The sequence below is a fragment of the Pangasianodon hypophthalmus genome, chromosome 4 (genome assembly GCF_027358585.1).
Source record: "Pangasianodon hypophthalmus isolate fPanHyp1 chromosome 4, fPanHyp1.pri, whole genome shotgun sequence".
NCBI lineage: Eukaryota > Metazoa > Chordata > Actinopteri > Siluriformes > Pangasiidae > Pangasianodon > Pangasianodon hypophthalmus.
The window spans coordinates 27,880,347-27,903,903 of NC_069713.1; the positions used below are offsets into that span (position 1 = coordinate 27,880,347).

General features: G+C 38.9%; 2 protein-coding genes across 4 annotated transcripts in view; one reads left to right on the forward strand and one right to left on the reverse strand.

Annotated features, from left to right (window-relative positions):
- cfap57 (cilia and flagella associated protein 57) overlaps positions 1-15,174 on the reverse strand; it is a 34,555-nt gene extending 19,381 nt beyond the window's left edge. For all 3 annotated transcript variants that reach the window (XM_034303292.2, XM_034303293.2, XM_034303295.2), the window contains exons 1-12: positions 14,766-15,174; positions 13,076-13,386; positions 12,121-12,380; positions 11,564-11,726; positions 5,284-5,436; positions 5,045-5,184; positions 4,070-4,235; positions 3,393-3,506; positions 2,394-2,606; positions 1,917-2,090; positions 1,206-1,367; positions 40-195 (exon numbers count right to left, since the gene is read on the reverse strand). In XM_034303292.2, coding sequence (XP_034159183.2) covers positions 40-195; positions 1,206-1,367; positions 1,917-2,090; positions 2,394-2,606; positions 3,393-3,506; positions 4,070-4,235; positions 5,045-5,184; positions 5,284-5,436; positions 11,564-11,726; positions 12,121-12,380; positions 13,076-13,386; positions 14,766-14,922 — 2,169 coding nt within the window. In that variant the 5' untranslated portion in view covers positions 14,923-15,174. The remainder of the gene's footprint in view (positions 1-39; positions 196-1,205; positions 1,368-1,916; positions 2,091-2,393; positions 2,607-3,392; positions 3,507-4,069; positions 4,236-5,044; positions 5,185-5,283; positions 5,437-11,563; positions 11,727-12,120; positions 12,381-13,075; positions 13,387-14,765) is intronic.
- A 233-nt stretch (positions 15,175-15,407) lies between these two features.
- On the forward strand, positions 15,408-22,556 carry ebna1bp2 (EBNA1 binding protein 2). The gene is made up of 9 exons (XM_026935836.3): positions 15,408-15,594; positions 17,711-17,794; positions 17,879-18,054; positions 18,870-18,993; positions 19,165-19,254; positions 19,413-19,488; positions 19,571-19,664; positions 20,471-20,636; positions 21,763-22,556. The coding sequence occupies exons 1-9, from the start codon at positions 15,520-15,522 to the stop codon at positions 21,808-21,810; spliced, it is 933 nt and encodes a 310-aa protein (XP_026791637.3). The 5' UTR covers positions 15,408-15,519; the 3' UTR covers positions 21,811-22,556.
- Positions 22,557-23,557: the final 1,001 nt, after the last annotated feature.

Genomic DNA, 23,557 nt, shown 5'->3' on the forward strand with positions numbered 1-23,557 from the left:
CGGTCTTGCTAATATGTTTGTGAATCAGGAAGGTCTGACCTGGTTTTGGGTTGTAAGCGACTCTATCTGCTGGCTGAACTTCTCTGTGAGTTCCTTGATCTTCTCATTGTAGTTCATGTCCTTAAGACGTAGCTGGTACTCATTCTCCATCTTCAGCTCTTCCACCCGGGTCTTAAGTTCCAGTATGATTTGGTTCTGGATGGTGACAGAATTTCATCACATTAAAGATCCTGAATATGAAAGGCTAATTTGTGTGTGTCTGTTTAGTGAGTGTGTTGTGGGTGATTTACAAAGAATAAGTGAGTCAATATGATGTCATATAGAAATTCAGGAGAGTAAATATTTAAAATGAGATTTTTTTTGTATGAGCCAATTGTTCTTTATAGTCGTGTTCATAGAGTCCAGATCTCCTGAAAGAGCGAAACTGAAAGCACAACTCACTGCACTTCTGTAATCACTTTCAAGTAGAACACTGATTAAAGATACTGAGACATGTAAAAAAAGGAATATGTGTATGAGTGTGTTCATAAAGTGAAATTGTATAAGAGAAAATCTGTTATAAGAAGAAATGTCACCACAGTTTTGAGGAATGCTTCCACAAGTTTAATACCTGCCCTTCAGTCGTAATAATTTGTTGACTTTCAAAATGAACCATTTTACAATTTTACAAAAAATATCCACATTTGAATTTACATAAAACTTTGTGTTTGGCTCAGTAAAAAAGTTTACAGAGATTATAGTAAAGTCATATTGACCTCAGACTAAAAAAGTGTTTGTAAATCTGAAACAAAATGTGGCTGCTAACTGGAAATTGTGCAATTGTGTCGCTATAATTTTTTAAAAAATGATCAGGGTCATTGGAGATTCCTTTGTTGTTGCCGCATACATGAGATCACAGACACTCATGATTGGCTGATGTTGGTGTGATTGATGGACTCCTGGCCACAGATGAGAGCAACATCGTCGGGATTCGGACTCATGAGCTCAAGATGATAGGGAGAACGCTTTTCTGTTGTACCACTCAGGAGCCGAGATTCCATTAGCAAAAATCGAGCATGAGGGATAAAATCATTCCTGTCCACCAGACTCAGGTTATAGATCAAATTAGGTAAGCGATATTAAGGAGTTTTGGGCAGTTACTATGTAAAAAACATCAGCACTTATAACACATTAGATTTATGAGAATATATTGCTCATGTTTATACCTTTTCCTCCAGATCAGACTTGGTGATGAGAATCTCCTCCGCATAGCTCATTTCTTTGTCCCTCTTCAGCCCGCGTCCTTCCTGCTCAGTGATTTTCCAGATGAAGAGACAGCCATCTTCTGAAGCACTCAGAAGGTACTGATCATCGAACGTGATCACCATCTGTGGTGGTGATGAAGGGACATGCTTTTTCACCACACTAGGGCTGTATGAATTATTACAGGCCTGTATTATTATTATATATTATTAGTATGAATTATTGTTCTTTTAGAGTTTTACCCCATTTTCTCAACTAATTCTTGGGAGAGTAAACGCTAAGACGTGCATCCTCGCCAAAATCTTTTTAAACTGTTGCTCATGCGACATCACAGAATGAGAGAGCACGAATTCACAGGGAGTTGCACGTCGGACACGTTACATAATCAAGGCCTAATATTAAACTGATTAAAAAACACATTGTTATTTAACAAAAAACAGCATGTGTAATTGCTGATATGGTGACATTTTCTGTAAGAAGACGTTTATTTAATATTTATGGAAGGAGTCTCCAGTGTCAGTGCTTTGTAATAGTCAGAGGTAAAGATTTAACTTTAAGTTTACATTTTGTGGTTTCTGGATTTCTCTCTCTATACAGTATATATCATTGACAGTAAAACTATTTCTGTTATCTTTATCTCAGCATAATATCACACCCCTACACCACACACATACTTTAGTGATGGGACCAGAATGGGCCTGGTACTCTGTCCAGTCTTTTTGCATGAGTAAAGGGTACTTGATGGCCCTTATGGTGCCGCTGCTGGTCCCGGTGAAGAGTGCTCGGCCTGAGCGAGTCATGACAATGGATGTGTAGCTCACATCATCGGAGGCCACTTCCCTCAGGATCTAAATGCAAAAAATACAAATTGAAGCAACCTTTTCACATTCAATAAAAATACATACAGTGGATGAAAATATGGAGAAAACAAGACACTGGGTCATTTATTTGTTTGTTTGTTTGCAGTTGTGGAAACAGAAGGCAGGATAAGTTTGAGGTAAAACAACAGCAATTTTCTTTATTTTTATTCTTTTTTCTTTGCTAAATAAGCCAACACTACAATCAACATTCCTCACTGTTGCCTTTTTGCCTCCTTTCACCTGTCTCTTCAAGCCCTTGTGGTAAAAAAACAAACAGTTTTCTGGACTTGCCTTGCAGTCCTGGATCTCCTTCAGCGTGCAGTCGTTGCCCGCGGCGAGAATGCTCCTGGTGTCAGGCGAGATCGCCACGCTGGTGTAACTGCACGACTTCAACACGCTCTCGGACTCACGTTGGCCATTCAGAGCATTCCACTCATACACGGCTCCGTCCATTCCACACGACACCAGACGACTGTCATCAGCACTCCACACCACTGACCGCACCTGATGGGCCAGAGCTGTGATTATCTTACACATATACACATTCATGTATTCCTTATATATGACCATGATATCATGTAATTACATGAAAATATTTTACATAAGAATGTTTTTATTGGCAATTTTTTTATTCCATTAAATTTGTTTTGCATTTTTTATGTACGTGATATTAATTGTTTTGTGTTTTTAATTTTTATATAATCATATTGATATATGATATAACATGGATTTATTTGTATATATATTTAATAAATTATTATTATTATTATTATTTATATTTTTTATTCTTTTCCATTTTATTTTCATATTATGTTTGTATATTATTGTAATATACATAATAATAAGTGATAATTGTATGTAATTTTTTGTATATTTATACAGTAAATAATATTTTATTTTGTTTTATTTATCTATCAGGAATCTTGTCAGCTTAGCCCATGTTATCCAAAAGATTACTGTCAGTACTGAACATTATAAACATGTAGAATATTGCTTAAAAATGATCTTATATTATCCTGAAAGTTAACTAGCGTTACCAGTAAAGATTTTGAACAATTTAAATTCCCTCAGAGATTCTGTCAGGTTAGCTCATGTGGGCTTGCCGGCTATCAAAAGCTGTAAAAAAAAATAATAATAATAATACATGTACATGTGCAGTATGACCTCCTTCTTCCAACTTCTTCACTTCCGTATATAAACAGGAAGCCACGCCCACTTTCAGCCACCCTCATTTCTTTATATATAAAACACATTTTGCATGCTGACAGAGGAAACTCAAGTTGCACTGACCTTGCCACTGTGACCTTTCAGATTCAGGATGTTGTCAAAGGTCGTGGTGGAGTAGAGATGAATCACATTACCGTTGACAGCAGCAAACATGTGACCCCCGTGGCTGAACACACACTGAGGACACACAGAGCGTTATTTCACACACTATTTCTTCACATTAGATACAGGGGGGTCCTCTACTAATCAATGGTTTTACTTCAGAAGTTGTACTTGAATTCAGTCTTTCACATGTGCAAAACAACACTTCCTTTCCATTTTTCTGCATTAATGAATATGTAATTTGGGGTGTTTCTATACAGAAGTGTAAAATAATGGGCAGAGACAATACAAATAGATTAATTTTTTTCATATGCAGCCTGGATCACTTCAGGACCATGTGTGTGAATTAACACAATTGAAGGGCAGGTATTAAATTTGTCAAAGCCCATCTGAAGACAAAACTAAATTTTATTAAATTCTACTGAAGCTTCATAAATGGAAGTACATCTCAATATCTTAAAATACAGAGAACGGCCATTAATACAGCAGAAGGTTGGTTTTATATTTGATATCTGCTGCATGTTCACAACTACAATTCAAACGGCCATATTTGGACAGGGATTAGTTTTACATCACTGTCTCATATGCTCAGAACACGCACAGTGAGTGTTTGTCAAGGCAGATCGGTGAGGATGCACCTCTCGGCAGCTGCGCACGGTGAACTCCTTGAAGGTGCGGATGTCATCAATGAGCAGGTTCATGAGGCGGAGCTTGTCAGAGAAGCCCGCCAGGATAAAGAGGCCGGATGGGTGCAGTGCCACACTGTACGACTCCTCTTGGAACTCCTTATACAGCTCCAAAGCACTGAAGTAAAAAAAAATACTACACCATCATTCAGTCCCAAAACATTCAAAGCACTGTGAAACAGCAGACACTGTAACGATGATGATGATGATGATGATGATGCACAAACCATAGATTTATTCCGTTTCCAGAAATCAGATCATATCAGATCGTATTAATATAATGTCCTACTTTTTAATGCATGTCTCCTTGCTTATCTGTCTGACCATTTTCCTTTTCATTTTTGTTTTTTGTTTTTTTATGGATGCACTGTTTCTGTCAGCCTAATATTTTTTTGTTTGAAAAATGGCACTTTCACTTTTTAACCAAAAAATATTTTAACTCAAAAGTTCCCATGTTTCACTGAATGACATTTCCACAACAGGTTTAATTTCTCCTCCTGAAGACAGGAGGCATGGTATTGAGGTCCATATTGCAGATCATGTATAACCGTTTTATATTATATATTATTTTATTTATTGTCAGCTTTGTTTTGTGGAACTAACTAACATTCTTTTACATGGTCAGATGTGCCAATAACAGAGGATTTTTTCATTACCACATAATTTTCAATTAGTCATTAAGGAATTAATTAATTTTCATGAATAAAGCATAAAAAGCATTTTATATTTATTTTCTAATGAATAATAATGAAAAGTAGGGGATTTTGTTTTCAGTTTTGGTTTTTGTTTGCCTTTCTAAATATAAACTCATGGTGTATATGGTGTATATTGTATGTTTTAATAATCTTGTAATATAGATTCAAGCAGAAGGATACTCAAAAAGGATGCATAGAAAACAGAGAAATATCAGACTGTAGCTGCTCTTACCCAGTTTCATAATTCCAGATGCGTATGGAGTGATCCATGGAGCAGGTGGCGATGAGCGGTTTGCGGATGCAGACAGACAGACCGGTGATGATCCCAGAGTGAAAAGAGTGGGAGAGAAACTCAAAGTGAGCCCGCATACCCTGATAACAAACACAACATATGAACAAACATCAGTACAGTGAAATTCATCGATGGCATTCATCCAGAGTAAAATATTCCATGGCATGTTCCCATGGTACCTTGCTCATCTCAGCCGAAGCGAGTGCAATGAGATAGATTTGGCCGCGGTCTGTGCTGGTGGCCAGAGTCTCCTCTGATGGGCTGATACACATTGTGGCAATCTCCTGCTGCTCTGCCTGACTTGGCTCATTGCTGCACGGGTCCGGAGGTATCTGGAGATAGGAGGGAATAAAATATGATTAAAAACCAAGGAGTTACAGTTGATGCCAGTGTGAGAATTTTGACAGGCACTGTTGGTTTTACTTCCTGGTCTGTCTCCACCTCTGTCCCCTCATTTTTTGTTTGCTAATGTAAGCACCTTATTTCAGTTTCCCTCTCATTATTCCACTGCATTTAAGCAGCTCACTTTCATATGTGTGTTGTGAGGTTTTGTATTTTGCTTCTGATTGCAGTTCCAAGCATTCTTTCTGGTTTGTTTTTATGTTTTCCTTCTCTCCTTTATCCAGGTTTTTCCCACTTAGATCTGTTATCTCATATTTTTGTCCTTGGACTTTTTACTGAATATGCTTGTGCCTTCTGATTTGGATTATTCAGTAAGGATTTACTCATGCTTATATCCACCTGCCTCTGAGTTCATGACACTAAAGGACATATAACATATTGTCTGCATATGTATAAATACTTGGATGACCACAAAAAAACAAGTCAGTACTAGGGCTTTTGCACAAAGGTACCACTCATTAACAAATCAGACCCAAGCTCCACCCAGTGCTTCAAGTGGACGAGCTGATCAAGCACTGAAGAAGGCCTCACAAAAGAACACTGGTATCTTGCTTGAACAGGAGGCTTGGTTCCAAACAGACTGAACCCCCTAGAATCCACTGTTGGTACCATGTCCTGCATTTCAGGCAAACTTCCAATGCCTCATTCATAGCATATTTGATATGCTGGAGCCTACATGGACATCGTCATCCACTTCCAAGAGCTGGGTCCAAACATCTGGTCTACTTCAGGCGAGTGCACGGCAAGGGTCGGAAAGGGTCTCAACTATCCACTAATCCAAAGAAATACCACTTGAGACTCATTAAAAACCCAACACTTGAGATATAAGATTGTCACGCCTGTGTCGTTTGGATCATTTATCATGCACTATAGGTTACCTGAACTAAAGTTTCCCTGGGTTATCCGAGTTTAAATTGATGCAAGAATGTGATAACGAGATGATGTGCGCAGGTTTGTGTCTTGGCCTATCGGACGGGACTTCCGCTGCTTGATGAGCTGAGACGAAGGTTTCGCCACTGGATTTTATTTTTATTTTTGTTTTATTTTATTTTTGTTTTAACACGGTTTTGTTTTAGATGCTCATTCTATATCGGATTTTGGGATTGCGGATCAGAGTCATCGGTGAGAGGACGGTGCTTGGCTGGAGTTTCCCTGTGTTGCATGGAAACCTGTTGCTATAGAGACATAATGACACTGCCTGTGTGCGTTCACCTGTACGGTTTGTGTTTTCGGGAATATTTCATCTCACTAGCAGAGGACTTTTTCGTGGGTGGATTGTGATTAGTGATGCTTGACTATTGTGACTTTGAATACTTGTTTGAGTGAGCAGTGGAGACTTCTTCTACAGCTGTGGAGGAGAACAAGGACAGTACAGGTTGTGCATATTGAAGGAAAAGAACTTAAGAGGTTTAGTATTAAATGGACATCATCACTGTGAAAGCGGGAAGGGACTGTTGCCACTAGGAGCCATTTCATGCATTTCATCAAGGCATCCCTCAACCCAGGCAATAAATAGGCCTCATTTTGGTGATTGGACACTGCTTGAATCTAATTTAGGTCATATTGATGATGTGTCTTCACTTTCTTTTTGGAACAGTCCTTTGCATGTGCCAGTTAAGCTGAAAAATTTTCAAATAATGGCCACTTTAGACACGGGTGATTCATTATCTGCGGTAAGGGGGGATATACTGATAGCCACTGAAGATGGACAACCTGATTTCATGCCTTAGGTGTCCGCTCCTCTCAGGTTGGCAGACTCCGAACCCTTAGGGACTACCTGGCTAACGTTTTGGCTCCAAGGGCAGCATTTTTATCATAGGTTCACTGTTCTGCCCAGTCTAACTGTGCCAACTACTGTATTATTGGGGATGGATTTCATGCTTAGAGCTTCGGTCAACATTCACATTCCCAGCAGAACAGTAACCATTGGGAACATTGATGGGGATGATGTTGAGGGTATTCAGTTGGAGGATCATCAAGGTGTATTCAAGGGGCCGACTTTAGGTGGCCTGCAGGCCTCTCAAATAAATATCACAGTAGCAACCAGTGGATCATCATTAGTTAATGAACAAGGACAGCAGCTCAAAGGGCTGCTGGAGAGTTTTGAGGACCTATTCAGCAGTCGTTTAGGACGCACTATGTGGGCAGAGATCTCAATTGACACTAACGTCACTGTTCAGGACAGTCACCCTATGCCTCAAATTGATGACTCATTAGATTTCTTGGCAAAGGGAAATTTCATCAGCACAATTGAGCTCACCAGAGGTTACTGGCAGGTTGAGGTAGAGAAGAGCTATCACCTATTCTGAGGTTTCCTGATTTTGAACAACTATTTTACATCCACATGGATGCACGTGATGCATGGCTAGGGGCAGCAATGATGCGTCTGGATGTTGATGGCGAGAGATTGCAGTAGCATATGCTAGTCAAACTTTGAATGTTTGTGGTTGATATGGGCGCTTGAGCATTTCAGACCCTATATTGAAGGACTGCGTGTCACCGTGTACACAGATCAGAGTAGCTTGCAGTGGCTGATGTCGTATCCTAATCCTTCTGGTCAGTCGGCGTGTTGGTGGCTTTGATTGCGGGATTTTGATTTCAGCATCATGTATAAGCCTGAAGTCCCCAATGCTCTTTCCCAGATAGCAGTTGGCCCATGGATATCTTGCCTGACTATGCTGTCATAGAAGGTTTGGACCTTCATACCCAAATATTACTTGAGCTGAGGGAAAGAAACCAGATATGGCAGCTCCAGCTGGATGATGCTGAAGCAGGTGAGCTGCTCTGTAAGTTGGAAAGTACACAGGCTGATGAGGGAGATGATGATTTTGAGGGCCGTTACACTGTACAAGATTGTACTACAGAGCTTATTGTACTACAGAGACATTACCATTCAGTGTAGCTTACACCCATGGAAAGAATTGAGGTTGGTGGCGCCATTGGCAATTTGAGGATCTATCCTAAAGTATTATCATGACCGCCCTATTCTGGGGCATCTTCGTGTCAAAACGACCCTTGCCAGGCTTAAACTGATTTTTTTGGCCTAAAATGAGGGGTGATGTGCGCACATATGTGTCTTACCAAACCATCCCAGCAGAAACTGGTGGGTTTGATGGTCCCTGTGAATGTGAATGAACCCAGAGAGTATGCAGGGGATGATTTTGTGGGCCCATTGCCAAATACAGGAATCAGTTCATTTTAGTCTTTGTTGACTATTTCAGTGAATGGGTAGATGCAAGCGCTGTCAGGGAGGCCATTGCGCAAGTTGCTGCAGGCAAGTTCCTCGCTGACGTTTTTGCAAGGCATGGGGCTCCAAAGCACCTCATTTCTGATAGAGGGGCTCCTTTTGTGAGTGAACTGTTCAACACAGGAGTTGAGATGGGGTCGGATCATAGGCTAACAACAGCATACGACCCCCAAACTACCGCTGAAGAACGAGGCAACAAGACGTTGATAACTGCCATCAGGGCATATGTAAAGGATAAACATACGTCTTGGGACAGATATATTCCACAGACTTGTTTTGCGTGGAGGACAGCACCCCATGAAACCACAGGTCAGGCATGGATGCTTTATGGGAGGGAGCTGGCCACCCTATTAGACCACCTTGCACAACCACCTACTGATGGTTTGGATGACCCTTTGATTAGTCAACCTGAAGCTCTGCGAAGCTCCATATCAATGGCTCTTTATCATGCAAGGCTGGAGGCTAGCCATATAAAACAGAAGAGTCATTATGACCTCTGTCGACGGCCAGCTGCATACGGTTTTGGAGACTTAGTGAGTTTGAAAACATACCCGAGTTCTGATGCTGCAGGGAACTTTGCAAGTAAATTGGCTCTTTTATGTGTGGGTCCTGTAGGAATCGAGACTATCAAATTAAGGAAACTAACTGTCTCTACAATCACACAGAGAAACACGGAGACACAGAACGCCTCAACCAAGAAAGGACCGAGCCGGAGCTGGAGCTGGAGCTGAAGCTGGAACCCGAACCAAGCTGGAACAGCAAGAGAACCTGCATCAGGAGGTCCTCAAGACTGGCAACCTCGAACTTCGACTGAATCAACCTTCTCCCAGCCGTTCAGACTCCAGCCTCCCTCTCCTGCGACGATCCAGAACTCCTCTAACATCCGCCAACTCTGATCCGACTAGAACCTGCTGACCGACACCAACTCCCGCCACTCATCACCCAAGCAAAGCAAGTATTGATACCTCCCAACTTCATTTAAGCTGGTGCAGTAAACCTAAACTCTTTCACCAACTAATGCTGATACAGAACGATGGCTCACTCAGGTCAGGGTCTAGTAAAATGGTCATGCATATGCTTCAGAACTCAACTCTCTGGTTATTATCACTGGTTCTTCTCATGTCACATACCCACATGTATGAATGTGTATGTCTGTGTGCGTGTTGATTGTGTGTGGTAAGTTAGGATGTGTGTGCGTGTTGATTGTGTGTGGTAAGTTAGGATAGGTGTGTAGTAGTTAGGATATGTGTGTGTTGGATATGTGTGTAGTAGTTAGGATATGTGTGTAGTAGTTAGCCTGTGTGTGTAGTAGCTTAGTACAATAAAGTCTCGTCTATGTTCAAGGTGATGTTGTTCTGTGATTTCCTGCTCACCATCTGAGTTCCTAGGGTGCCCGATCTGTAGTACCGTGCTCTATAAAGGTTGTCCTCAAGGGAAGTTATTACTGTCGACGGCCGCGACTGTAATGACTTGCCAGAGTGAATAAGATGCCTCATCAAACCTATTTTGATAAAATTCCCTAAGATAATCAATATTACTGATTACATTAATAATCTTTACGTCATAATGAGTATAAGACACAACTAAGTCAACATCTAATGAGCTAAAAGTTCTTATATAATGGTGGAGAATACGTCAGCTTAATTTAAATGAGCTAAACTTCCCTACAGTCCTTATCGAGTTGTTCAAAGGCTGTCTGAGGTAAATTATAGGCTGGCCAAGGTTGATAATAGTCAAGACATGGGTGTAGTGCATGTGGTAAATCTACAGCCCTTTCACACTTGGCAGACAGTTGAATCACAGGCTGCACAAGTGCCCGGGCAAAGCATAACTGATGCTCCTGTTGTTAATCAGGATTTTCAGGACTCAACCGGCGGTGTTGAGCTGGGGCAGTACCCAATCTCCTGTATTGGATTGAAGGAGGACTTGCAACTGGTGATCCATTTTTGATAGTGCAAGGCACTGCAAACACAAGGGGGAAAGATGATGTTTTTATTGACCCTCATGTTTAGACTAATCCTGACCACAGCCCTGTACAACCATGTTCCTACAATTTAAAGCTTAGGGTACACCCTAGAGTGACTACGGACTGTAGACTGGTAACGGTCTGGGTGCATTTTGCCTTAAGACCCATGTTTGGGGTTTCGCAGCCCCTCCATTCAGAGCGATTGTGAGTGAGTGAGTTAGGCTATGCCATTATTGTTTGTGCTTCTAAAATAGAGATACATTTGCAATGGTAACCTGTGTCGTGTGGATCATTTATCACGCACTGTAGGTTGCACGTGATTGGAAAGAATAACTGCACCCACACCAGCCCTTTCTGGAGAAGACTGGACACCCCTGGCATAGACACTTTAAGATATTCTCCTTAGCCTCTTCACTTTCAGGGCTAACCAGCTGTAGTGGAAGAGCATCAAGTGGACAGTAAAGGACTTGCAATATCACTTCTGGACCAATGGACTTCCTGGGCAATGGAACCTCTGGATTACCACTAGTTAGATCTGAGCACAAACACAATTGGAAGGATGAGATCTCAACTCCAGCAGCAGAACAGGAGCTAATGACAATTTAATGTTGCTTCACATGCTAACATTCTCCATGCCTGTGCTACGCAGGGTTAAATCTACCTCCATGTCTCGAGCACCAGAAGCCAACCACACAACTGGACATATACACCGAGTTGTGAGGTAACTACAATACAGATGCATTTTGTAAGTATACACTATTTGTCGCCCCCTCACTACCCACTGCAGGACCACCACTGACCAGATATTAATTTGGGGGTGTAGATTTAGAGAGTCTGTACTCACCCTTATTTCCCTGATTTGTCTATAACTGTCCTTCTCCTCAGTTTTCTCAAACAGACACACAGTTCCTGGACCAGCTGAACATGCAAAGCCTTTAGAATAAGCCTTGATGATGGTCACTCGCGGCATCAAGGCCGGAGCTGATGGGGTCTCGTCCTCCTTTTGTCTGTGGGGAAATGAAAGCCCAGTAAAAATGATGTTGTAATAAACTACACCCCCATTTGCTAACTCCAGGAATGTCCTTCCCTGAGATCTAAGCAAGGTTGTGTTTCAGCATCCTCAATCTTCAGTGGTTCAGTGCTTCTCCCTGTCTCCATTCCTACCTCTTGAGATAACATCTAGGATAACAGTTGATTATTTTTTTTCTGCACTTACTAACACTTCTAAAGCCTTCTAAACATCTTATGCACTTACTTAAATCCACACCTTGAATTAAACCTTTACAGTTACAGACTATTGAACCTTCACTGAAATAGAGTGCTTGCCAAAGGTAAGTACAAACTACTTCAGGATAATAAAAGTTAAACAAGCCAATTAAACAAGACAGGTTGATTCTCTACCTCACAGTCTCCTGTTCAGTTATCTTGCTGGCCACGCTCATCTCCCAACGCAGGTCTCCTGACTCGAACACCAGCAGTCGTCCCGTCTCCGTTCCAGCGATGATGCGCTCCTCAGACATCCATGCGTGAGACAGGATGTTCTGCGTCTCCAGCTTTGCAGAGTTGGTCTGTTTCAGGGAGCCGTCCACATAGCGGAAAAGCTTGAACACACCATTCCCGCTCACACAGATCTGTGTATTGTCCTGAGGGTTAAAGCTGACCTGGAGAAGTGGGAAAAGAAAATGATCTGTACAAGTGCTTTCACTTGAAGTACAGTTAATTAAATGCTAATATTTGTGTCCAAGAGAGAGTTCATACCAGCGCTTTTTTACAGACATAAAGCAATTTAAGGCACAGAGTTTGCAATGTTTAGTCAAGTGTGATAACTGTTTTTGAACCTAGGTAAGGATTTGGTAACCCATTTCCAGTTCCCCAGGCACAGAAGCCACACCTCTTTCATTAGGACTTACAGGCACAGTGCCAAGCCTCTTTCATCAGGACTGACAGGCACAGTGGCACATTAGACTACTGAGATTAAGAGAACCATAGCCCATGCCTACTTTACCATGACTGACAGGCAGAGGTCACATGACTCACCAAGACAGTGGTCTATCAGATTCAAAAGGACAAGGCACACTTGAAGTTAAAAATGCAAAGTTGTGCTTCAAAAGATGCGTAAAGGAGGTCATATTTCTCCATCTGGGATGAACCATCCCTGAAAATTTGAGTAAATCTGATACACCACATTTCAAGGTATCAAGATGACATGAATCCTAAAGAGTTTAAACATCACAGAACTTTAGACCATTCAGCAGAACTGATAAGGAAGCTCGGATAAGCAGAGTAATGTCTTCAGAATTGTAATGCAAGTCTACTCACACTGATTTTTTATCTTCTAGACATATAAAATTTCTACCTGATAGACAGGGCCGGCATTTGTGCTCTTCACTGTAGCCATGACCTTATTTTTCTCCCACACCCAGTAGACGAGGGTCCACTCGGGTCCTCCACCCTGGCCCAGCAGGTACTTTGAGTCAGGAGAGAATGCCATACAGACAAACTCCTGCACGTTGACATTGCCACCCGTCAGCACCTTCTTTTTACGGCTCTGTTCATGCTGCAGATCGTAGATGGTGATGGTGCCTCTCTCGCCGCACTCTGACACAGCCAGATAGCGCCAGTTGGGGCTAATGGCAAGAGCCTGCATGCCCTGGCTCCTCTCTGTACCTGTGGGGTAACACATGCAAAAAAACAACCATTTACATACAATTCCATCTTGGAAAATAGGGTCACATCCAGGAATGAAATTAAGATTTCTGAGGTACTAGAACTTTACTTCTTTTATAGGCTGGACAATATGAAATATATTGTTATATATTAACTTCATGATACCTTTTTTCTGATTATTGTTTATATCTTCAAGCATCAGTGCTTCTATAAGTCTACCTGAAGTACTAATTGAACATTAAGGTATAATTTTTCTACCAGCTTCATTTTCTCTTCTATTCCTTGATAAATACATAATTATTTCTGTAAATTTTGTCTAAAACCGCTGTGAAGGTATAGTGTCTCATAATGTTGTTCTGCTATTTCGTTGACACTTTGTTAGCAAACAGCAAAAGTAAATACTGAGACCTCAGAATTGGTTTTAGTGGGCAATTATGTGATTTTAAGATATTAAGCAATAAAATGTAATTAAAAAATGGACTAATGGTTAGGCCTTGGTGCTCTTGCCGCCACAGCCCAGCCAGGGAACAGAAGACAGTGCACTTCCAGTGCTGATCCCAAGCCTGGATAAAACTGGTTAGATTTGCATCAGGAAGGGCATCCGGCATAAAAACTGTGCCAAATCAAATGTATGGACCAATGATCTGCAGTGATGACCCCTAATGGGACCAGCCGAAAGAAGAACAACAACATTTTTGCGTAAGCCTTTCTTCCAGCTTTAGTGGCACATAAATAATTACAAAAATAATACTCTTTTACCAAAAAATTCAAATAAAATATTATGGATGATCTAACTGGGGTTGGCTTTACATCCAGAAATATATTCTAATATGTTATCATTTCTATAGCAACAGCTCATTCACACGGACATGTATGGCAGACGCTCCACATAAACAAAAGATATGTGTAATCGTTGCTATGATGAGTTTTCTGTAATGGAAGGATGAGTTTTCATTTATGGAAGGAGTCTTCAGTGTCAGCATTAGTAACAGTCAGAGTTAAAGCTGTAACTTTTCTGAGTTTATGCTTTCCGGTTTCTAAGTAACACGATAAGCTGTGTGTGTGTGTGTGTGTGTGTGTGTGTGTGTGTGTGTGTGTGTGTGGGTTGGGGGGGGGGGTGTCTTATTAACTTAAAGAGATAGAACAAGAGGGTGGTGAGGGAACGACTGTTTATAGCTGCTATAACTTAAGTGAGAACAGGAACTAAATTGTTTCATGTAACCATAAACGGATAAAAACTCTGGCATGTAGTATGTCGTCTTTAATAAACAATGCTGTGGTATAAGAGGAATAAAACATGTGGGGATGTGCTGTGGTGACAGTAACTCAGTGTTTCACCGCACACATTGTTTTATTAATTGCTTATCTCACGCACTCACCTGCAATGAACTTGTAGCATCGTTGGTGTATGTTGTAGCGCGCGCAGTTGTTCCCGCACGGAAAAATGACCGTTTGCTCGTCAAGAAAGTGCAAATTATTTCTTACTGCTGCGCGCAAACCGAAAATATGGTGCAGGTGGACCTCAACTTCAGCCATTATTCCTCAAATTCACAAGATGGAACAATCTTAAAGCAATCTCCAAGGAAACGCGAGAGAGGAAAAAGAACTGCACAATAAATTATACGTCATAAGTCATATATTTATTGCATGCTGCGTTAATATGTGCACCAGGCTCTCCTGTAAACGCTAAATTAACTGCAACTGAAAATAATTACGTCCAGGTTGTTACTCGTGATAATTTCCTAGCCTAGACGACACAGCTCGAGATCTTTTAACATCCATCCACAGTTTACAGTAACCATGGTTACGGCAAACTGTAACCCCACCTCCCATCCCAGGTAACCAAAAAATATTAACACTAAGTGCTTGTTCTTAAAATAAATTCAGAATGTGTTTTTTATTGTTTTGTTATTTATTACGGAAATGTAAGAAATTTTATTACTTCGCTAACTTTTATAACCGATGATAAATAATAAGTGTGACACAGAGTTAACCGGAACGCTTGTTCGACAAAACAATGTGCTACCCGGACTTTTTTGCGCGTGCACAAAGTCGTTCAGCAAGCCACGACTAGGAAACGCACGTGAGAGCTTAAAAAACCTTTATAATAATTTATTTTACTGTTTGTTCAAGATGTCGGATGTAGAAGAGGATTCTCAGATGGGAGCAGAATCTGAAGAGGAGGATTATGATCTGTCAGATGGAGAGGTGAGAATTTATTTTGAATAATATTTTTAGTTTTGTGCTTCTTGCTAGCTTTAGGCTAATAAGGGGAAAAAAGTTAGCTCTAGTTATAGACTATATTTTAAAAAAAAGTCACTCAGTGTTTATTATATTATATTATATTATATTATATTATTGTGTGTAAGAATGATTCTTCAACTCTGCATTTTTAATAATTTCAAAGATTTTTTTTCTTCTTTTCTTTTTAATTTATGACTTTCACATTAAAACAGTCTTGGAGAATTTGTTCCATATCACCATCACTTTTTTTTTTTGATGCTTTGTAAATGAGTGTTATGTATAAACTTCATTATATACCCTTTTCCCAGACCCAATATGTTAGCTCTGAAAAATAATTTTAGCCTGATAAAGGAGACATGTTATACCAAAAACTATTCAAATATCATTTCTGTCACACTACTGAATAAACAGTGATGGGAATGAGCTTTTTTTTTTTTTTTTTAAATAATTTTATTTAAACATTTAATATGCTGAATAACATAGTCAGTTTAAAATGTGTTAGTAATGTAATGTAATATTAATATAATATTAAGAAGAAGGAGCAGAAGTTTAATTTATATAGCACTTTTCTCATACTGTACATTGCTGTACAACCAAAAGCACACACAAAAGAAACAGTCCAAGGAGAGAGGGGGGTAAATAAATAAATAACACACACACACACAGAGAGAGAGAGAGATTAAGTGCAGTGAGAAGAAGAGCGAAAGTGCTGGGAAAAGAAAAAGGTTTTAAGCTTCTGATGATTATAAACATAATTTAAGATGTTTGTTCATTGTAACATCTAATAAATTGAATTAATGAAGGAACAGAAATAGTTAAATTAGGCTGAAATATACATGTCAGTTGAGACAGAGGATAAGACGATTTATTATGCTAAATTATTTGCTAATAAAAGAAATTATTTGACTATTATTTGATTATTTGAGTCAGGTCATGTGAGTGTGTTCACATTCACACCTTGTTACTAATCAAATTAAAGGACCTATTCAGAGTTTGTAAAGTGTTAAGAGTGGGGGAAAAAATCTAAATATTTATATTTGCCTGGAGGTGAAGAATCAGTGTTAAGCACACAGTTTATCTGCTACATATGATATAAAATATGTAATACACCCTACATAGTGCACACTAGGGCTGATGAGCTGTTGGAGATTCGGCTCCAGTTATATTATAAACCTCTTTAAATCTTTTTTAAGATTAAGATTTCTTTATTAAGATTTAACTCCAACACCAACAGCAGGGATATTTTCAGGTTTTTGTATAAAATGTCTATAAGCAACATTTCTTTATTTAAGACACTGCAAATGAACATAGTATTTAAAAATTAATAGTCAATCTTTACTGTTGAATTGCTGATCATCTTACAAGTATTTTTCATAAATTTGTAATTATTTATGCAAATGAGACTTCATCTAATTAAATATGTGTGAAGTCACTTGACAGAGCAGTTCGTTGTAAAATCATTTATTTATTGTTTAATCCAGGAAATACTGTGCATGGCTATAGAAATTGTTCTTTATGCCATTTTTCTGGATGAAATCCAACATAAATCCAAAAATGATCAACATTTTGAGTAATTCCTCACTGATACGCTTTTAAATCAGAACAAGAACACACATTTACAGTTTCATGAATGCAGAGATTTTTGGTCCTGAACAAAGAAAAAACAGATTTTTGAGGAAAACAAGTTTAAAAGTAACTGTGATTTCAGGTATTTCCACTCTAGGTAGTTATGTGGTTTATAAAGTTTATAACACACGATTTGATATTTATATCAGGGATATATGGCATTTCATTATTATCAAAGGGGCGGAGCTTAAACCTGTCTTCAGAGTTGCTAAGTTTAAGATAATGCAGTTGTTGCTAGTGGACTAAAACAACAACATTGTAATAAACATATTTCTGTTGAGTTTTGACATTTTTCTTGCCACAGTTTTAGAGAAGACGTGTTACAGACACGTTTATCCGAAAATGTTTAATGATAAATGGTTGTGACCACAATTGTCATTTCTGCTCACAGTTTCTTGCCATAAAGTTGCTTGAATGTGTTTAAAACAAAAAATGTCCTTTCTTCATCTCCAAGCTTCAAGAGGCTTTCTCCAAAGGACTCCTCAAACCCGGCATGAACATTCCTTTAGAAGAACCTAAACGAGCCATGAACAACGTGGTGAGTTTATAAAGATGTTTAGATGCGATGAAGCCCAAATCAGAGCTGTAGTTTTCTAACGATGTTCTGTTCTCATTTCACCAGGAGGGTTTGAAGAAATGCCTGGCGGAGTTTAAGAAGAATCTGGCCTGGGTGGAGAGGCTGGACCTCACCACTCCGCCTGCTGACGACATCGTGGCTAAAGCGGAGGGGAGGGCGGAGCCAAGCCAGGACGGAGACGAGATCAACGCAGACGACGACTTTCAGAGGGAGATGTACTTGTGAGTGTTTGATTTTTGGCGTCAGAAGCTCGATGGTCAGAAGATAGTGGGTTTTTGTAATCCTCTGTATGGACGTCATATGGATAAAAATCAATATTTCTCATTACAGATACAGATGAATTTAGATGATTCAAATATAAATAAATACGTCATAAACACTGGCAAGATTTTTTTTGTTTGTTTGTTTCATTCGGGCTGCTCACCTTTAGTCCATTATAAACCAGGAGCAGTTAGAATCAATCTCAGCCTCTGACGCTCCGGCCACTGACTCCTCCCACATCACTGTCTTGAATGTTGCTATTCGATTGGCTGTACGCACTTCTGTGTATGCGCATTATATTTCCGTTTACATTATTTCTGATTACCGTTAGTGGAGAGTAAATGTGTTGTTTAGGGATGGAAAAATCTAGTTTTAAAAAAAATTATGTCCAGCAACCTTTAATGAAAGAAGCTGTTTAAATGGAACATGTTGTTATTATTATTAGTAGTAGTTGTGTTAAGTAAAGTAAGAGAGAACGTAAAGAAGTAATGGAAGTAAGTAAATGAATAAAGTAAAAAAAAAAAAAAAAAGTAAATAAGAATGTTAAGTAATTAAAATAAGTAATTAATTTATGGATGTAAGTAAGAAAGGGAAGTAATAAATTAAGTTAATTAAACTAAGAAAAGTAAAACATACATAAAATGGTCATTACTGAGCACTTCTCACCTAATACACACTGTCACATCGCCTAAAAAAACCCACAACCTTTCTAGTTCTGGCACACACTTTTACACGCTTTCTTTAACCCTTTATCGTCTTTATTGTTGTGCTCCAGTTATCGACAGGCCCAGGCGACTGTTCTCGAGGCGCTGCCCAAGTTACAGAAGTCACAGATTCCTACCAAACGGCCGGACGATTACTTTGCGGAGATGGCCAAATCAGATCAGCACATGCAGAAGGTGTGTGTGTGTGTGTGTGTGTGTGTGTTTACTATGACAAATTAGAAATATTAAAATCTGACAGCACATTGAGCAATGTTGATGCACTGTTGTTAGAGTTTGTGGTGAATCCACTTCTGCGCTGTGTGTGTGTGTGTGTGTGTGTGTGTGTGTGTGTGTGTGTGTGTGTAGATCAGGAAGAAGCTGATCCAGAAGCAGATGGCGATGGAGAAATCTGAGAAAGCCAAGAAGCTGAGAGAACAGAGGAAGTACGGCAAGAAGGTGATTGTTTACCTCAACCCCAAATTCTATATATATCTATCTATATTTATTTATTTATACTTTGTTTATTTATTTATACTTTGTTTATTAACTTTTTCAAATTTTATTTTATTATTAGTGGAATGGTCATCATGTCCTTATTTTATTTTACTCTGCAGGTCCAGGTCGAGGTTCTGCAGAAGAGGCAGAAGGAGAAGAAGTCCATGATGATGGCAGTGAAGAAATATCAGAAAGGTTTCATCACTTTATCATTGATTTATCTTTTTTTTTTTTTTTTCCGTATGCTGTACAGTGACAGAGTGTTGATGTTTAACAGGTATGACTGACAAGCTGGACTTCCTGGAAGGAGATGGTGAGGGGAAGAAAGCAGCAGCAGCAGCACCGTCCAAACCACACATTAACAAGAAAGGGTGAGTAAACATCAGGGCCGGGAGATACGATCCACCTGTATACTCTCAATATCATGATAAATCATGTCACTTTCCGAACATATGAACATATCGTCGGTATCGCTGTATCTTTTATTACAATTTCTTATAGGTTTTCTTTTTTTTTTTTTTTTAATAAGTGACATGTTCTGATTGGACGCAACATATTTAATGTAAATATTTTGTGCCGATTTTACTAATTATTTATTTTTCTAGACGTTGAATAAAAGTATAATCAAAGTCAGTTTTCACAGGCTCTCTTAATGAAGCGCTATTGTTATGATGGCAGTTTGTTAGCAAACTGATTTATACATATCGTGTATCATATAAAAATGCTGTGATGTGATATTTTTAACCCTAGTTCGCAGATCTTGATTAAATTTTCAGTTATACAGTCAGATCATAATTTCATTTGAATCATCAGGTGTGTTTAGTTTCATACTGGAGACTAAATAAATAAGCTAATAAAGATTTGTTTGTTTGCTCTAATCTTTTACCTGCATTGTTAAACCAATTCTAATAAACAATGATCCGTTCTTACACAGTTATGTTGAAAGTGTTTATCATTAACATCGCATCTTGTTTCTTCTACAATTTAACTGTTAAACTTTTCGAGACAGGGCCTAAAGGAGGTGGAGCTAAAGAGGAACTTGTGTACATTTGATTTACATTTTTTCCTCCAGGCCTATTTCTTTGATATTATCTGATTTTTGACTCTGGGGGGGAAAAAAACAAAAAAATTACCACATTTTTTACCACTAAGCAAAGTCCCGCTATCTGTTTTTAAGCCCTAACGCTAAGAGGAAGTACAAGGACTCGAAGTTTGGGTTCGGCGGCAAAAAGAAAGGCTCCAAGTGGAACACGAAGGAGAGCCACAACGACGTGTCGGGATTCCGGGCCAAAGTCGCTCACGGCAAAGTAGGCAAGAAGTTCAGCAAAGGAGGAAAGAAGAATGTAAGATGCTTTTTTTTATTAGTATTATTTTATATATATATATATATATATATATATAATTAAGAATAAAAATGCAGCATTTTTACATTTAGTATGCCATGTGAATATTTAACGTTCAAAAGAAATATATATATATATATATATATATGTTAATCCTACTAACACGGCTGATTATGGGTTTATCATTTTCATTTTCTGTTTATTACCTGGTATCAAAGCATGTGTAGAACAAGTTAGTAGGAGCCACCAGTACGCACGCAAAAAATGGCAATTAACACACGTGTGTACACACAACTGTACTCAAATCCGATATGTTCTGTTTGGGCACAGACACATTCATTTGCATAAAAGAAACTCCTCCAAATCACCATATATAGTGAACAACCTCCCTTTAGCCTGCTCATGACACTGCTTGTTAAGGATGAAATGGAGCAGGAAAAAAGGTCCAAGAAGATAAACTTCACCAACAATGAAGTAGAATTAATGTTGCACGAATTAGAGTAAAACAAAAATGGTTTTATTTGGTACTTTTACAGGTTGTTGGACTAAAATAAATACAGAATTATAGCCCCAGTTACATTTATAAACCCTGCGATGGCATGAAAATCTCTCATTACTGTTGTCTTTTCTGCTGCTGTATTTGGAAATGTAATGTATTGCAGCATGAGCGATATAAATGCATGTAAGACGCGTGTGCACCTTGCATCTGTTAGTTATGGTGTTGTGACTAGCAGTAAGTGGGATGGGAGCTGTTTATGATCAGTTTACTCGCTGTTACACTTTTCTGCCACTTGGGGTTCCTGCATGTGTGTGTGCAGAAATTTGCGCATATCTTCCTGTACAAGAAAAACTTGATAAATCACATTCTATGCATACAAACGGGGGTATGCGCCATTTACACACAACTATGTGTATGCGCGGTTGATAAATAATGGTTGCTAACTTTTTTATTTAGATGTGAAATAAAATAGTCTTTTTTTTTTTCCGCCTACCATGAACGTGAATAATTGTGTTAAATATTGTCATTCAGTAACAGGATGTGTTTACATTTCATAAAATTCTTTAATTGCATGCTTGTTTTCTCAGAATGCTGATTTATTTTTTTTCCCCCAATATTTGTTGACAGAAGCGGCCAGGAAAAGAAGCACGGCGTAAGATGAAGGCGCGGAAATGAGACGCGACTGTGATTAACATCTTTAACATGGAGATCTGACTGGACTTACATGAACTTCAGTGGACCTCCATGTTGGCACGAGTTGCTCCACACACACACACACACACACACATAGTGGAAGCTTGGTGTAGTGTGTGTGTGTGCTGTTTTTGAGGAGGACTTTAAGGAGTGACTCGTAGTGATTCTTACTGATGGATCACATCAGTAACATCACATCTTATGTCACATCTTATGTTGTTGCTTTCCTTTATGATTTGTGAGTTATGTGTTGACTGGATAAATTTGCCATTTTGTTGGTTGGATATTTTTTTTATCCAGGATTTTTGTAATGCACCACTGTTCAACTGTTCCAAGTGCCAAAGTTTGTGTGGATTTACACTCATTTTTCCCCGAACATGGCGGCTCGGTGGCGAATCAGAACCAAGGACTCACCGATTCTGTGTCGTAGCTTTACCTGTGGCAGTAGGAAGTTTTTCTCTGGTGACCAGTGATAGGCACAAGAAATAAACAAAATTTAAAAAAAAAAGTTTATGTGAAATGAGTCACATCTTATTTAATTGATTTGATCATTTGGCTCGGCTCACTAATAAGAGTGGACGCCTTTGGCTCCCAGACGAATTATTGTCTTTTGTTTTTTTTTTTCCAAAACCAATATTGCAACCTGTAATTATTATTCCTTCTCTAGCTGTAGCTGGAATTATTTCATTATGTCTTACTCTACTTTCTAATAAAAAAAATAAACAATTCATACGTGAGTTGACTCTTAACGAACGAGTGGACTCTTCGGTGAACGCTAAGAGCCGTCTTGCATGTATTTATAAGGGATTTCTTTTTTGTCGTAGTTGTAGGCCTTAGCCTCGTAGTGTAATTTCATCAAAATGTTAACATGGAAACGTCTTTTTTTATTTGTTAGTGTGGATCATGAGATCTCGTTCGACTCTCGGGTAGGATCCTTTTCACTGTATTTATAAAATGTAATGCAAATTAATGTTGTTTTCATGAATTTCTTGAAACAATTTCATCAAACTTTGTCCAGTTTAAAAAAAAGAAAAAAGAAGCCACTGAGCCCTTTGGGAGCGACAGAGTCGGCTCATCTTGGTGAGTCAGATGACCTGACTCACTGACTAGATCACATTAGTGACCTCGGGTGGGCGAAAAGGTGAAGTACAGTGATTAGTCTTAAATATTAAACTGATCTGGTGAATGCTGCAGAGTGTTTTTTGGGCTGCATTTTCTGGTTTCAAAATTATTTGCATCCCCACAAATAATTGATATTGGGTACACTATCAATGTATCAAGTATCGATACACAGAACACTGCAGTTTACAGTTGAGTGTGCTTATAGAGATAAATTAAAGATCCCAAATCAAAACCAGGTCATTTTATAGACAAACCCAAAGGGAAAGACTCCCTACACTGAACTCCTGCTGCTGCTCAGGATTCCTCTGGTGTTGGATTAAATTAATTTTCGATAATAGAGCTGGGCGATATGACACAAATATCATATCGCGATTCTTTGAACGCATTTCTATGATACGGGATATGTATCAGTAGAGTTTATTAATATAAAACTTTTTGATGAGATTTTATTTACTGTCTACAAAAATCTATTCATAAAATAAATTTTTAAAAAAGAAAACATTTTAACAGTTGCTTCCAGTTGGTTAGTAATTATTGAAATGTTTGTAATAAAAAGATTATCACACTAACCACAATATCTCAGAAAAGCTTATTGTGGAATGATTTA

Coding starts and splice junctions, on each gene's coding strand:
- ebna1bp2 (XM_026935836.3), top strand. CDS start 15,520: ATGTCGGATGTAGAAGAGGATTCTCAGATGGGAGCAGAATCTGAAGAG. Junction 19,665..20,470: donor CCACACATTAACAAGAAAGG/GTGAGTAAACAT, acceptor TCTGTTTTTAAG/CCCTAACGCTAAGAGGAAGT. Junction 20,637..21,762: donor GCAAAGGAGGAAAGAAGAAT/GTAAGATGCTTT, acceptor ATTTGTTGACAG/AAGCGGCCAGGAAAAGAAGC.